General features: G+C 43.3%; 1 protein-coding gene across 3 annotated transcripts in view; it reads right to left on the minus strand.

Moving 5' to 3' along the window:
- Nucleotides 1-12,554, minus strand: part of tnnt1 (troponin T type 1 (skeletal, slow)) — a 29,202-nt gene extending 16,648 nt beyond the window's left edge. The window contains exons 1-6 of one of the 3 annotated variants that reach the window (XM_078531758.1): nucleotides 12,540-12,554; nucleotides 10,033-10,056; nucleotides 9,722-9,745; nucleotides 7,905-7,926; nucleotides 6,987-7,047; nucleotides 5,861-5,977 (exon numbers count right to left, since the gene is read on the minus strand). In XM_078531758.1, coding sequence (XP_078387884.1) covers nucleotides 5,861-5,959 — 99 coding nt within the window. In that variant the 5' untranslated portion in view covers nucleotides 5,960-5,977; nucleotides 6,987-7,047; nucleotides 7,905-7,926; ... (1 more) ...; nucleotides 10,033-10,056; nucleotides 12,540-12,554. Of the gene's footprint in view, nucleotides 1-5,860; nucleotides 5,978-6,986; nucleotides 7,048-7,904; nucleotides 7,927-9,721; nucleotides 9,746-10,032; nucleotides 10,060-12,539 lie in introns of those variants that run through there. The other 2 variants (XM_078531757.1, XM_078531759.1) reach the window with 2 other exon arrangements.
- Between the last annotated feature and the right edge of the window lie 2,514 nt (nucleotides 12,555-15,068).

The raw sequence follows: 15,068 nt of genomic DNA on the forward strand, positions 1-15,068 counted from the left end.
ATTAACGTGCAACCGGAAGTTTAGAAACCCGAGTGATTGGCTAAGACTCACAGCGCAGGGACTGCTAAGCCGGAAAAGAGTACGTAGGAATACATGAGCAGAAGGAGGCCATTCAGCCCCTCCAATCTGGTCTTCCCTTGCATTAGATCATGGTTGATGTGTTTCTTAACTCCGGGTGGTGGTGGGGTTGGGTGGGTGGAAACATGAGGAAGAGATATTTTACCCAGTGAGTGATAATAATCTGGAACTCGCTGCCCAGGAGGGTGGTGGACGCGGAGAACATTGAATGATTTCAAAAGGAAATTGGGTGTGCATTTGAGGGAAATAAGCTAGCAGGGCTATGGGGATACAACCAGGGAATGGGACTCATTCGCTATCTCTGCAGAGAGCCTGCATGGACAATGGGCCAAATAGACTCCTTCTGCGCCCTCATGAGTCTATGACTCCATCTAATCACCTTGCTTCCGTGCCGCTTAATACCCTCGCCTAACAAAATCTACATCGGTGTTGCATTTTCCAGTTGAGCCCCAGCCTCAACAGCTTTTTGAAGTAGAGTTCCAGATTTTTGCCACCCTTTGTGTGAAGAAGTGTACCCCTCACATCACCCCCAAGCCCCCCTCGCCCCAGGCTGCCAATCTCTAATTTTAAGGTTACGTCCTCTGATAGATGCAGTGATCGGACCTTGGGACCTCAGAAAAGGGTCTGTAGAAGGAGAGACTTTGCATATTATAGCACCTTTCACATCCAAAGCTCCTCGCAACTAATGAATTATTTCAAAGGCAGCTGCTGTTATGTTAGTAAACTAAGGGCCACAGTCTCATGATAAGGGCTGAGACGAGGAGAAATTTCTTCACTCAGAGGGCTGTGAGTCTTTAGAATTCTCGACCCTACAATACTCTGGATGGTCAGTCATTGGGTATATTCAAGACTGAGATGATTAGGTTAAGGGAACCAAGGGATATGGGGATAGGGTGGGAACGTGGTAAGCTCAGCCAGGATTTGATTGAATGGGGCAACAGGCTTGATGGGCCAAATGGCCAACTCCTGCTCCTGTTTCTTATGTCCTTACATGTGACAGTCGCTTTGCATACATCAAGGTCAATGAGGCAAAAGACCTTCTTTCCATTCGACAGCTGCAAAGTGAAGTCAATTTGATCAAGTTGAACCTAATGTGTGTGTAATAGAAAGAATTACTCACCAGGGATGGGGATTCTATTTATATGTGAGTGTAAGTATGCACAATAGGATTACATAGCATGTTAAAACAGCTGCAACTTGACTGCCACAGTGTGCTCCCCTCCTCTGATTAAGGCATTTACTATTTACTGGGTACAGGCTCATGGTTACTGGATGCCCCTGGTACATTGCCCAAGCAGCCACTCATCATACAAGAGTCTTGAAAGTGGGTGTTAGTAGGATATTCAACTGGAATGGGTATTCTATCCACGCCTGAATTCTCTACCCCAGTGGATACTCCATTGTTGAATATGTTTAAGGTTGGGATAAACAGATTTTTGGTCTCTCGGGGAATTAAGGGATATGGGGGAGTGGGCGGGAAAATGAAGTTGAAGCCCAAAATCAGGAATGATCGTATTGAATGGCGGAGCAGGCTCGATGGGCCATATGGTCTACTCCTGCTCCTACTCGTGTGGTCTTGTGGTCCCGTTATCCCCACGATTCAAAGAGAGATTGTTGGATGAGAATCTAAAAGCAGAAATTTTGTGGCCTTTTTCCCCTCCTTGACAGCGGGGATGCTGAGGCCAAAAACAGTCCCACCGTGGCAAATCTCTGCAAGTCCGGTCTGCACGGTTCAGTGACAGAGTGGATAAGCTCGCTGAGTCACTGGTGTTACTGGTGCATAATTGGGCTGGATTTTTGGTTATCAGAGGGGGAGTAGGATGGAAAATTATCCCCGGCAGCCGGGGTTCCATCCCACATCTGGGCTATTTTCGTGGAGACTGGATCTGGTCTTCCAAGCGTGGTGGGTGGCCGATTTGGCTCACTAAGAGCAGAATTAAGTCCAAATTAAGAAGCCGATAGGGATTTTCCAGTCCTCCTCCAGTTTCCTCACTGATGGGGGCCACTTTAGGTGCCTGGAGGCGGGTGCCGGTTGGAGGCCAGGCAGGGGAGTGGGGGCTGTGCTCCAGGCTGACCTCCCTGTCTGCCTGAGTGTGAGAGCAGCCAGAGGTCCCCTGTAGAGGGGTTCCCTCCCTCCACAATTGTGGCCCGGCTGTTGAATCTATTTTTTAATTAAGGATGTAAAAAAATTGGAGAGGATGCCTCCATGTATAAACGACTCTCTGTTACTAACTTTCCATCATAGCCTCTCTAGTTGAAAGGCCTCTATGGAGGACTGTCCCTCCAAATTTGTGACCCAACTACTGCCTTTGATTGAATGAGAACCTGTTTACATGACAATCACGAGGTTTCCCCCATGAAAATCCCAATGAGTAACTGTTCCCCCTGTCCCAACTCCTGCTTCCCGCCATTGGAGGACATATCCAGCCCGTTATGTTCAATTATATGCAGGTGGTGAGCATTAACTGGGGATTTACTTATGCTCTTATATATAGGAACAGACTGAAACGGTGATTGTTGGGTTAGGAGATGCACGTTTGCAATGTGTATCTCTGTAAATAAAAGGTTACAAAAATGTGTAAAGATTGGTTCCAGTTCTATCCTTCACTGCCCGGTGGAATTGTCGATTGGAAATCATAAACACCCCAGATTGTTGCCAACTTTGCTTGAATGTATTCCTGGAGGTTTCACCAAATCCACCTCCAACTGGCTGCCCTAGTCTAGCAGCCCTTTCCTTCCATTTCCAATTTTTTTGTACTGAACTAAAAGGTTCGACGAATACAAACAAAAAAAAAACCACACAAATTCCTTCAGAATCTGTCTGATCTTTTCCCAAGTTCTTCATGGCAGACTCCAGGAAATTAATCTTCATTTCCTGGAGATTCCCAGACTATTCTGGACAGTTGGCAACCCTACGATAATCAGTCTAGCTGTAGGGTTGTGCTTCAATATGCCCTCTAAGTCAATAATTATGTTTTACAGTAGGGCTATTTCTGCAAGATGAAAGGTGGTTGTGAAACATGTATTCTTCCACTAGGACCATATGTACACTGACCAACAAAATACTGCTACATACCACGCCACCCCAAATTATGTAATAATAACTGTCATTGTTTTTCTTCTCAAGAAAGAGGAAGACAGAAAATATAAAAGTAGGGATGTTTTGCTGCAGTTGTACAGGGCATTGGAGAGACCACCTCTAGAGTGCTGTGTACTGTTTTGGTCTTATTTTTGAAAGGACAAGATTGCATTAGAAGCAGCTCAGAGAATGTCCACTTGACTGATTCCTGGGAAGAAGGAGTTTGTCTCATGAGACCTATCGATTGGCAAACCGAGGTAAAGATGTGGAAACCCAGAAAGTGCAGTATGAGTTCTGACAGTGGACCAGAAAGTGGCCGTGACCCTAGGAAAAAAATCACTGACTTGCGAATGGAGTTCTGATCACATGGGAAGATGATCATATAGTAGCAGTCCAGAAAGGGAGAGGAATGTGAGTAGAGGCCGTAGCTTAACAAGAAGGACTAGAAAGCAAGCTAGCAATCTAAATAGAAGGAGAAGTCCTTATGACAGAGATTCTAGTAGCTGCTAATAAATTGGAAAGTAAGCTGATAAAGGAAGCCAAACGGAAAGAGTTAGAAAGTTGGAAGGAATTTGGGGTATATTGTGAAATACCTGACAGAGGACAGCCAGCTTTATCACACAGATGGATCTGTACAGAAAAGGTGCTCCCAGATGTCACATATAAGGCCAAAGCGAGATTAGTAGCCCGAGGCTTTGAAGAGAGACTAGGGGATCAGGATGTCAGAGTGGACTCGCCTACCACGAGGGAAGTGAGTTTGAAGACTTTTTTAGCTATTTTGGCATCCTATTCCTGGGAGTGCAAATCGATTGATATGAAGGCTGCGTTTTTACAGGGGGAGAAGTTTCAAAGGCAAGTTTTTTTTGAAACCACCCAAAGAAGCCGGGGATGTGGAAGGAAAGCTATGGAAATTGAACAAGTGTGTTTATGGGTTGATGGTATTTTTCCATGAGTCTGTCCTGTTGAAAACCGGTTACATTCAGTTAGAGGCAGACCCTATGATGTTCTACTGGTACCATAAGGAGAAACTAGCTGGAATCTTTATCAGGCATGTTGATGATTTCCTGTGGGGAGGATCTGTAGAATTTGAACAATGGGTAATCGAGAAGATAAAGAAGGAATTCCAGGTCGGAAGTCAGGCTTCTGGGGCCTTTGAATACATAGCTTTAGACATTCAGCAGAGCAAGTTAGGAGTGACATTGAATCGACAATCTTATCTAGAAAATGTTAATTATATTCCAATAACTCGTGGTAGACCCCCAGAGGATCCTGCTACCAAGGAAGAAATGGAACAGTTGAGAAGTTTGATTGGGCAGTTTTGAACTGGTTGTGCACTCAGCCTAGGCCTGACGCTAGTTATGATGTGTTGCAGCTGAGTATCATGATGAAATATGCTACAGTTGAGCAAGTTCTGAAAGCAAATAAAACACTTAAAATTAAATTCGGAGAGATGTGCTTAAGTTTCCAGCCTTGGGTGGTCCAGAAGATATGAGGTTGGTCATTTTTAGTAATGCTTCACATGCTAATCTTCCAGATGGGTACTCTAGCACTGCAGGGTTTATCATATTCTTGGTGGGAAAGAATGATAAATGTTGCCCACTGGCTTGGGAGGCCAAGAAAATAAAAAGGGTAGTGAAAAGTACCTTAGCTGCTGAAATGTTAGCCTTGGTAGAAGCATTAGATATGGGGGTTTACTTATCCAATGTACTGACAGAAATATTATATAAGGGGCAATGTGGGAAAAGTTTGCCCGTAGAATGTTATGTTGATAACCACTCTCTTTGCGACAACGTTCACTCCACAAAAAGTGTCACTGGAGAAAAGGCTATGAATAGACCTAGCCAGCATAAAAGAGATGTTAAAGAAAAGAGATAAAATGGGTTGATGCAAGTCACCAGCTGTCAGGCTGTTTTACCAGAAACTCTTTCGAGTTATCAACAGTCACAGATTGCAACTCTTTCGAGTACAATCACAGTTCTTGGTTTCCGGGAGTGAGACATGAACCCACAACCCTCTGAGTCAAAGGCGAGGGTGCTATGGACTGAGCCACAGCTGACACCTCCTGTTTTACCAGAAGTGCCTGCTCTAAGAAATTATTAAGTGTGTTGGAAGAGGTGTGTGTAGAGCCTGTTAATATGGCAATTGCTAGTTAAACAGGTGATGGGCATTAATTATCCCATCTAAATAGAATACAAAGATACAGCTGGAACTTTTTTTTTGTGTGGAAGCTACTAGGAAGTTAGTAGCATTGAGGAGTTGTCTTGAAAATAAACCAGCTTTAACCAAAAGACCAGCCTGGATTAATACTTCCACCACAACCTCTTATTGTGAGTAACATCAAGGGTATTGGGGGTAGGCAGGATAGTGGCATTGAGGCCACAATCGGATCAGCCATGATCTTGTTGAGTGGCAGAGCAGGCTCGAGGGGCTGAATGGCCTACTTGTGCTCCTAATTTGTATGTTCGTTATGGCAACAGTGAGTAAATTGGAAGGTCAGCAATTGTTCAGAATCAATGAATGTGCTTTTTAGTGAAACTGAAAGGCTCTTATTTGTTGGGACCTACCAAGGATATTAATGGTGTCTTGAGTATATAATAAAACATTTATATGTAAAACATTATCTATCCAAGATTTACTGTTTCTTTGCTTTCCACACTGGGAGCTAGAAATGATGAACTATGGAGAAGTTCCAAGAACACTTACAATCCTCTCCTTCAAGGCAATCAGTTCTTCCTCCTCCTTTTTCCTCTGCTCAAAGTGGACTTCAATCAGAGTCTGTAGTTCCAGAAGATCTTTCTCCATGCGCTTCCTGTAAATGTCCTATAAAGAGAGGAGGTTGAAGGGGAAAAGAACAATAAATCAATGCTCAGTAAATATCAGTCCAGGCTTGTCTGATATAGAGTTGGCATGATGACAAAGTACTATTTGTTTGTTTTACCAAATCTGCTGTCCTAAAATAGGGCACACTACAGATCCATTGTTTCATAGAGTCATTGCAGCACAGAAGGAGGCCATTTGGCCCATTGAGTCCATGCCAGCTCTCCATAGAGCAAATCAGTCAGTCCCATTCCTCCACTCTATCTCCAGGCCTATCCCCATAGGCCTGCAAGTTTATTTCCCTCAAGCTCCCATCCAATTTTCTTTTCAACTAATTAACCGTCTCTGCTTTCACCACCCTTGAGGGCAGTGAGTTGCAGGTCAATATCGCTCAATTTTCTTTGCATTACTAGCTTTAGATTTATCATATACCTCGTTCATAAGTCTCATTTTAATTTTAGTTTTTCCATCATTCCAGGCACTCTAGCAAGTTATCCATTATCATGTCCCTATTAGTTCCATATCCTAAAGGATTTGGCCTTTAATAAAGGGAGCCAAAACCATCAGCAAAATTTAGATATTTTTCTTCCTTGCATAATTCATACAATTTTCCTTCTGGAAAATTCATTCCAATTGGCCTTGACATCTCCCCTGTTGAAAATGCAAGCAGGCTGATGGTTTATTCCCAAACTACTGCCAGTGTCTCCCTGTAGCCAGGCAACACAAGGTGCTAGGAACCACTAATCTGCTCTCTGATTTTGCCCCTTTACGCAAGCAAGCACCAGACATTGTTCAGTGCCTCCCACTGCCATGGCTCTGAGGAACAGGGTCAAATGCCTGTCTGTGGTTCCATGGCTTTGAGCAATCATGCTTTAACACACCACTCAGTGTTACAATACCACTCTTAAGTTTTGGACTTGTGCACCTTGGACCAATTAGACCACTTAACCCAATTATGAGCATGGACCAAAAATAACACCAAAACCAAATAGGATTACCAGTGCGAACTTACATCGAAGTCAACCCTTTCTCCATCAGGGATTTTGGGACAAGAAATCTGGGGGACAACGAGCCTGAGAGAGACAGAATGGAGCATTACTTTCAGAACTGTCAGCACTTGTGAAACCATTTTCAATAAGTCAGAGCTGTGAGGTCCTGTTGATAAAATTTGTGCTCAATTTTAATCAAACCCGTCCATCAGAAACTGAAGGGATCAGGTGCAGTGCTGGTTTTAAAGCCAATGGAGACCAAAATTAGGCAGCGTGTAAAACTAGCATTCCACCTGATACCAGGGGTTTTCTGCTGGGTAGCTTGGGTTGAAATTATCCCCTGCCGACCTGTCCATCTCTGTCCATGTTTGTTTGCATATATGTCATCAGTATGTTAAAAATAGAAAGGCACTGATTTTTAAAAAATATCTCAAATTGTTAGCCCACCACAATTGGCCACACTGCCCTGTGCCGGGGAAAGGAAAAGTGAAACCCTGGAGGCAGTGCAGGAGAGTGTGGATGTTGGACGGAGATGAGATTGGGCTTGGTTGCAATGCCCTCTACGGTTAAATTGCCTGTTGAAACTCATCCATCAGGGGGTGACACATGAACAGCACACAATGGGCCACCTGGTTGAGGTCCTGAAAAGAAACTTGACAAGAATCAAGTGTCTTCAGAAAAGAAAGATAGAAAACAGGTGGAGAGGTGAAAGGTAGGCCAGGTACAATGTAAAGTGTATTGGAGAACCACAAAAATTAACTGAGAATCTCTTGATCTCATTCAATAAACATTCTGTAAATTGAAAAATTCATTTATCTATCAAAGTGTATTTTTAATATTATGCCACGTGTTCTTTTAAGAGACGATTTTTATCGATTTTTAAATCCAATGTCTCTGAGGGCTGGAGTCGGGTGCATGAAGTGTAAATTCAAAGTTCTTACTTCGGTCTTGGCCGTTCCTCTTCTGTGGACGATGTGGGGGGTGGGGGGACAAAAACAGAAGAAATGTTAATTTTGGAGAGAACTTGCTTCCAAATCTCATTCAAAAACATCATTATGAGCTCTTAAAGAAGTCTGAAAAGGACAAACATCAGACAGAGATTGGCCCGAGTGTTATCTGAAGTTCCAAAATGTAATTATAAAACACGGGATGTGTTCATTAACCCCTTTGGCCAACAGCCCAGCTCTGCGTGATAGCAACGTGTGTGCCAGAGATGGTCTACATGAGCAACATAACATAGCACTTGGGCCTAGTCTGACAGGTCATTTCTGAATCAGTTCACTCAAAGCACTCTGCACCAGTTATTTTCCTGAGTCACACCATTCATGTGCGTTTGCAGGCAGTCAAGTGATTCACACTGCAAGTACCTTTCACCACCTGGTTAGAGCAACTGAATTCTAACCTTGCCTTCAGGCTTAAACAACACTATATGGAAACTGCAATGCAGTTTATAATATTCCTATGGTCTCCACTCCATTTGAAGGGGAGATAGGGGGGAAAAAAAGAGCGGTAAAGAAAGGTTTAGCTGTATTTTGAAATGATATGAAAAGGAACAAGCTTGAGGGGCTGAATGGTCTGTTTAAACTTTTGAGCAGTCTATGGGGATGACTGTGAGGAATTGACAGAGAAGAAAGGTACCCCAGTGTCAGGATCTCAGTGTGATTTTCGGAGATACCCTGTCACAAGCCACATTACAGACTCGAACCAAAACACTCTCAGATTTAAGTGGAACTATTCAATGGGTATGTCTGTTAATGCATCAGCATGCATTGGTGGTTGTCCTGTAGGTTTCATAATGTCACTTGCCCACAAGATGGTTGTCATGGTTGCAAAAGTCAAATGTGTAGACTAACACAATAGTCAACTAGTAACAAAGTGGTAATGTTAGTGGACTAGTAATCCAGAGGCCTGGGCTAATGCTCTGGAGACATGTGTCCAAATCCCACCATGGCAACTGGAGGAATTTAAATTCCATAAATTTAATAAATCTGAAATAAAATGTGAGTCTCATTATCATGATTGATAGATCATGAAACTACCAGATTGTTGTAAAAACCCATTTGGTTCACCTTTAGGGAAGGAAATCTGTCATCCTACTCTGTCCGCCCTACACGTGACTCCAGACCCACAGCAATGTGGCTCACTCTTAACTGCCCTCTGAAATGGCCCAGCAAGCTACTCAGTTGTAGGCGGCTCACCACCACCTTCTCGAGGGCAACTAGGGATGGGCAATAAGTGCTGGCCCTACCTGTGTCACTCACATCCCAAGAATTTATATATATATATATATATATATATATATATAAAAAAAGACTGGCGCATGGTCTTCTTTTAGCTCCTTTCCATCTCTCGTGAAGGTGCTGGGATATGTTTCACACTTGACTAACTGTGCCTTCTTCATATAATCTTGGTGTCAGCACATTTCTTGATCGGATAAAAGGGTGCATCTCTAAACGTACATTTTAGAGTGATAACTTTGGACTATTGCAGCCTTTAAGAAAGTCAAAACCGTAGATGTTTCCATGTTATTAATTCCCCATTAAATGAATCTGTACGAGGTTCCAGTAAAGCTACGAAAATAAAATTTAATATTTGTGAACTTTTTGAATCCCGCATCTTTCGAGTTCTACACAATTACCAAGGGGTCATTTTTATAGCTTTTTTTTAAAAAAAAAGTTATCCATATCATAATGTGGTCTGCCATTAGCTGACCCGAAGGCACTCTTAAATCAAATGAGAAAATATCACTGTTTCTTACCTTCTACCTCAGGTTGCTCGACTTCTGCAGAGAGGGAGCATCACCATAGGCAGTAATGAGAGGCAGAAATTGGTGAGTGAAAAATATAAGACCAGCATGAGACAGTTAGAACAACCTTGATAAAAGATATCTTTTTAATTAAAGAAGTGCGGAAGACATGGCCCTTAATCCAAGAGTTACCGAATAGCAACCAGGAATAAAGAGGATATGAACGTACTAATTTGAAAGTTAGTTATGAGCACACTGTGCTTTGCTGTTTGTGCCAAGGGTTTTACTCATGATGCAAAAGTAGTAATTGATGGAGTGCTCACCTTCCTGATCATATTGCTGTTCCTCTTCTTGTGGTAAAGTTAGCGTATGCAGAGAAAGAGAGACAGTTAGAGGGAGAATATACTCTGCATTAGATTTATCTTCAATGTAAAAATCTACATGGGGGCTGCATCAGGAGCATCAACATGGTGGTGGGGGGGGGGTGCAAAGATATATTTTAACAGTTATATTTTCCTGATTTCTCAACAGATACAGAGAGCAGAATTTTGCCCTTGATGGGCGGGCGGGCCCCACCGGCTCGGCGGCAGGCGGGCAGCCGATCACCGTCACCGAAACAGGCCCCGCCGCCATTTTGAGTGGGGGCGGGACAATTAAGGCTCGCCCAGCGGGCCACCTGACGGGAAGCGCTTCCTGTGGCGGGGGTGGGGGGAGGGATTCCCCAACTGTCAAAGTGCACGAAAGAGTGCACATCTCCCTGAGATTAAGTGCTGCCTCAGGGAGAGCACTGAAAGTTTTATAAACTTAAAAAATACAAAAATAAAAAAATTATTAACATGTCCCCCTCATGTGACAATGTCACACGAGATGGGACACGTTAATAAATATCACATAAAGTTTATTAAAGTTTTTAAAAACAGACATGAAACCTCATCCCGCCAGTGGATGAGGTTTCATGTTTTTTCAGAAGCCCGCCGGGGCTCCTGGCCTGCCCGCCAGCCTTAAGGTTGGCCGGGCAGGGCCTTTAATGGGCTTAATTATCCAGTCAATGGCCTCAATTGGCCAGTGACAGGTCGGGGGGGTGGACAGCTGATTTCGCTGTCCGCCTGCCTTCCTGAATATTTAAATGGGGTGGGATGATGTCCGGGGTTCCTCCCGACATCATCCCACGTCATTTTCGGGTCGGCAAGTGGGCCGCACCCCCAACTCGCCGATGGAAAAATTCTGGCCATAGATAGGCATTCAATGATAGGCACATGGATAGATAGATACTTAAACATAGCATCACACAAATAAACATTGAGTCACAGATAATGCAGTCACCATCCTCACACACTCCAAGCCAACTCACCCAGTATCTACCATGGGCAAACAGCAGGAGCCATGTTGAGATGAAATAAAATAAAATCTAAATATCTATTGTAACTTTGACTATAATGAAAAAAACTTCCATTCATGAAAGTCCATTCAAAACTTTCAAAGACCTTCAAGAACTTAATCCTTTATTGAAACAGACATGTACTCCACATCAAAACCAGCTAATCCTGCAATAATCTCTTTGAGCTGTCAGTCAAACTGTGAATTTACAACCTCCCACACCCCACTGGGATAATTGTAGGTTGTGGAAAGCAACCAACCATTAATTTTGATATAATGATAATCTTTGGGGTAATGTTAACAAACAGCTGTTGTAATTGCCTTAACAGAGTTTTTCAGCTCTCACTAATACAGGCAGGCTTTTTTTCCCGCAAATTTTTAAAGGCCTTGGAATTGAAATGACTAAACAGCTTGAGTTTTTTCAACTCTCACTGTGACAGGCAGTTTTTTTTAATTTTTAAAAGGTTGGGGATTTGAATAACTTGGACAGCTTAACAGTTTTACAGAAATTATCTTTGCTTCAAGAACATTTATGGCTACTTTAAAAATGTGTAACTCCTACACTGTGGGTTAAGGCCCTAACTACAGCAAAAATGGGGTCTGTTTGAACTCAATACTGAGTTCAAATTGTCCAGCTGAGTTTGGGCTTCCCTCATGTGAGTCATGCCCTGCCCCCTTTCCCCCACTGGCAAAAATGGGGTCTGTCAGAAATAGGGGTGGGACTTCTGAATCTGGTTCCTGTCTGCCATTTTTAAAGGTCTGTGCGGTCTCCACGGCTCCGCGAAAATCCGAGCCTATGACTTAGTTCTATGATTCTATGAATAGCACAGATGCATTTCAGAGGAAACACCTGAGGGAGAAAGGAATAGAAGGATGTGTTGATGGGGTTTGGCAGGGTAGAGGCTAATGTGGAGCAGAACCCACAGCACAGAATAGTTAGACTGAATGGCCTGTATTTATGTTGTGAATTCTATGTAATCTTTGCATGTCCATCTATGTATATCTCTCTTCTTTGAGAAGCCTGAACAGTGGAACAAGGCCTACAATCCGAGGAAACATCAAGATGTGCCGACGAATGTGTCTGCAGTACACAGATAGTTGCAGCTTTTCTAAGGGAACATTGATGCAAATAAAATGCGTTCTCTCCCTGGATGCTTGTGCATAAGGTATTGGGTTGGCTAATGTCTTAAATCTATAATAATCAAATAAATAATTAATCTAACATTAAGACTTGATGCAAAATTACACCAGACAAATATTTGGACGCAGAATCAACCATAAACACAACACCGCTCTACTGGACTGTCTAAAGCTCATGCAATGTAAAAGGCTTGTTTGAGTGCAGTTGATGGCTTCAGTTGGGTTGGGAAGGAAGTATAAAGGTTTTCTATCACCTGTGCTGGACGTTGGCACGGAAACAGGCTGAGATCAAAGCAACCACTGAGCTGCATACCTCCTTCAGGTTCTTCCTCTGTGAGAGCAAACAGGAACCTCATTATACACACACAGCAGCATGAGGCAGCCTTGCTTTGCCAAGGAGGCCTGCAACAGAACCAATGTTTGCATGCAACCCTTGACTGCACTTTGCTTTGACATATCAATCATGAGACTTTAGCAACAAAGAAAACGAGTATAGCACGTGTCATTGATGGGCACTTGAGGGAAATAAACTTGCAGGACTACAGGGACGGAGTGAGACAATGGGACTGACTGGATTGCTCGACAGAGAGCCAACATGGACTCGATGGGCCAAATGGCCTCCTTCAGTGCTGTAATGACTCTATCTTTTTATTTGGTAACTTTGTAAAGACAGGAGCTTTAACAGTTGTTCTAGTGCAAAAATAACTCTAGTTACAACTTAAAGAAGCATTTTCCTGTCCCCATTTTAAAGTAATTTCTTTTTTTCAGTTCCCTGATGCAAGACACTATTGCCTTTCTAGGGTATGACAGGGGTTGCTTGCAGATATGTGTGAATACCATTCTTGATTTCTTTACTAGGTGATGGGTGAGGTGGCCTGACCCTGGGCCCTGCCTTGATCTGCTTGGCTCCTCAATTGTCTTGTTGGCATCTTTTCTGGATTATGGTTTGTCTTGTTGGCTGTTAACTTGATCTGTTGGTTATTGGCTTCTCTTGCTGATCTATAGCTTGGCTTACTGACAGCTATTGGCTATTAACTTGTATATTCCAAACAAATGAACAATGATAGACAGGTAAAGACCTTCTGGGTTGGTTGTAGATGCTTGTGCTGGATATTGTCATGTATTGATAGTCACTGGTTTGTATCAATGTATTTGATGCATTGACTGGGGAAGACGGTGGTGTAGTGGTAATGTCACCGGATTAATAATCCACAGACCCAGGCTAATCCTCTGAGGAGGCATAGGTTCAAACTACCGCAGCTGGTGGAATTTCAATTCAATTAATAACAAAAGAAATCTGGAATTGAAAGCTAATCCATGGTGACCATGAAACTATCATCAATTGTTGGAAAAATCCAACTGGTTCACTCATGCCCTTTAGGGAAGGAAAACTGCCATCCTTACCTGGTCTGGCCTACATGTGACTCCAGATCCACAGCAGTATGGTTGACTTTTAACTGCCCTCTGAAATGACCTATCAAGCCATTCAGTTCAAGGTGGACAACAATTGCTGGTTGTCTGAGACCTTTCTGTCATAGTGCACCAAGGGACTGGGAATTGTAAAGACCCTGCGGGTTGCACGACTCTCAAATATATGTAGTGAATACTAAATGTGTTATAATTGTATTGAAGCACCTCAGAGTGCAACATGATGTATGTTGATAACTCCAATCCCATTGCATTGTCTGACTGTCTGTAATGACCATATCGAAATAACTAATATTCATTGATTGTATTGAAGCACCTCGTGATCCATGTGTAAAAGTTGAATCTGATTGCACGTATTGTGATGGCCATTTAGAAATGTTTTGTAATGTTCTTTCAGGGTACTTTATGAATAAAGTATATTTTTCCAAAAAAAGCCAAATGCTGGCCTTGCCAGTCATGCCCATGTCCCAGGAAAGAATATAAAAAAAGTTCCTCCTTTTATTCCACAGAGGTAAATTGCTTCCACCAGCTGGTCAGGCCACCATGGGAATAGCTGCAAGTCCGCATCCTAATGGAGCGTTAGCAGACCTAGGCGCTGCTTTGCCAGCAGCTTTTTGGAAAGATCCTGCTGGGTGATGAGCAGCGAGATTCCCAGCGGAGTTGCCTGCTAAAGAATCTTGCCACTCATGTCAGCAGAATGGTCCTCAGTTGTGAATGAACACCCAGATTAGTACATTTTCAAGGAGAAGGAAATTATCAGTCTGGCTGGTCCTGGTTTCTGATCAGTGAGTATTAGAGTCTGTACCCAGCGGGTTTTTATCCTGCGCGGAGACCCCTTTACAATGAAAGGGCTCCTTTGCAGTTACCTTTGGCTTCTGCCTCTTACACCCCTACTCACTACTATACACGCATTATATTTCAGAGAACCGCTTTCTAAAGTAAAGATTAAGCTTGATCTTAAATTCCGAGGGCTGAATTTTACAGGGGTAAGGGGTAAGGGGGCATTGCCCCCTTGGGGCACAGGGCATGCCCCTTCCCACCTTTCCGCCTGGGATGCTGAAGTAGCAGGCTGGTCTCCTTCTTTCCACCTTCTCAAGCCATACATTTTATTGCACCGGGGGCCAGAAGCAGGCCTTTAACTTAAGGGCCTCAATGGGCCTAAGGGTGGGTGGGCTAGCTGACACCTTACCCTCCCACAGAATTATGTGGGGGCAGCTTGGAGGTGGGCAGGAAGGTGGTGGGCTAGCCACACGACCTATTTCAGGTGCCCCTCGCAGCCTACAAATACCTCGGCTGGGGTACTGTAAAGTTCCCCCCTCTAGTTGGCTAGAGTCCCTCATCATGGCAATTTTAACTCAAAATTAAATTGAGTTCGCTGACCAGTGATCATTATTTTAAGATGATCGACTGAGTG

This window comes from Cetorhinus maximus, chromosome 29 (assembly GCF_964194155.1).
Source record: "Cetorhinus maximus chromosome 29, sCetMax3.hap1.1, whole genome shotgun sequence".
Taxonomy (NCBI): Eukaryota; Metazoa; Chordata; class Chondrichthyes; order Lamniformes; family Cetorhinidae; genus Cetorhinus; species Cetorhinus maximus.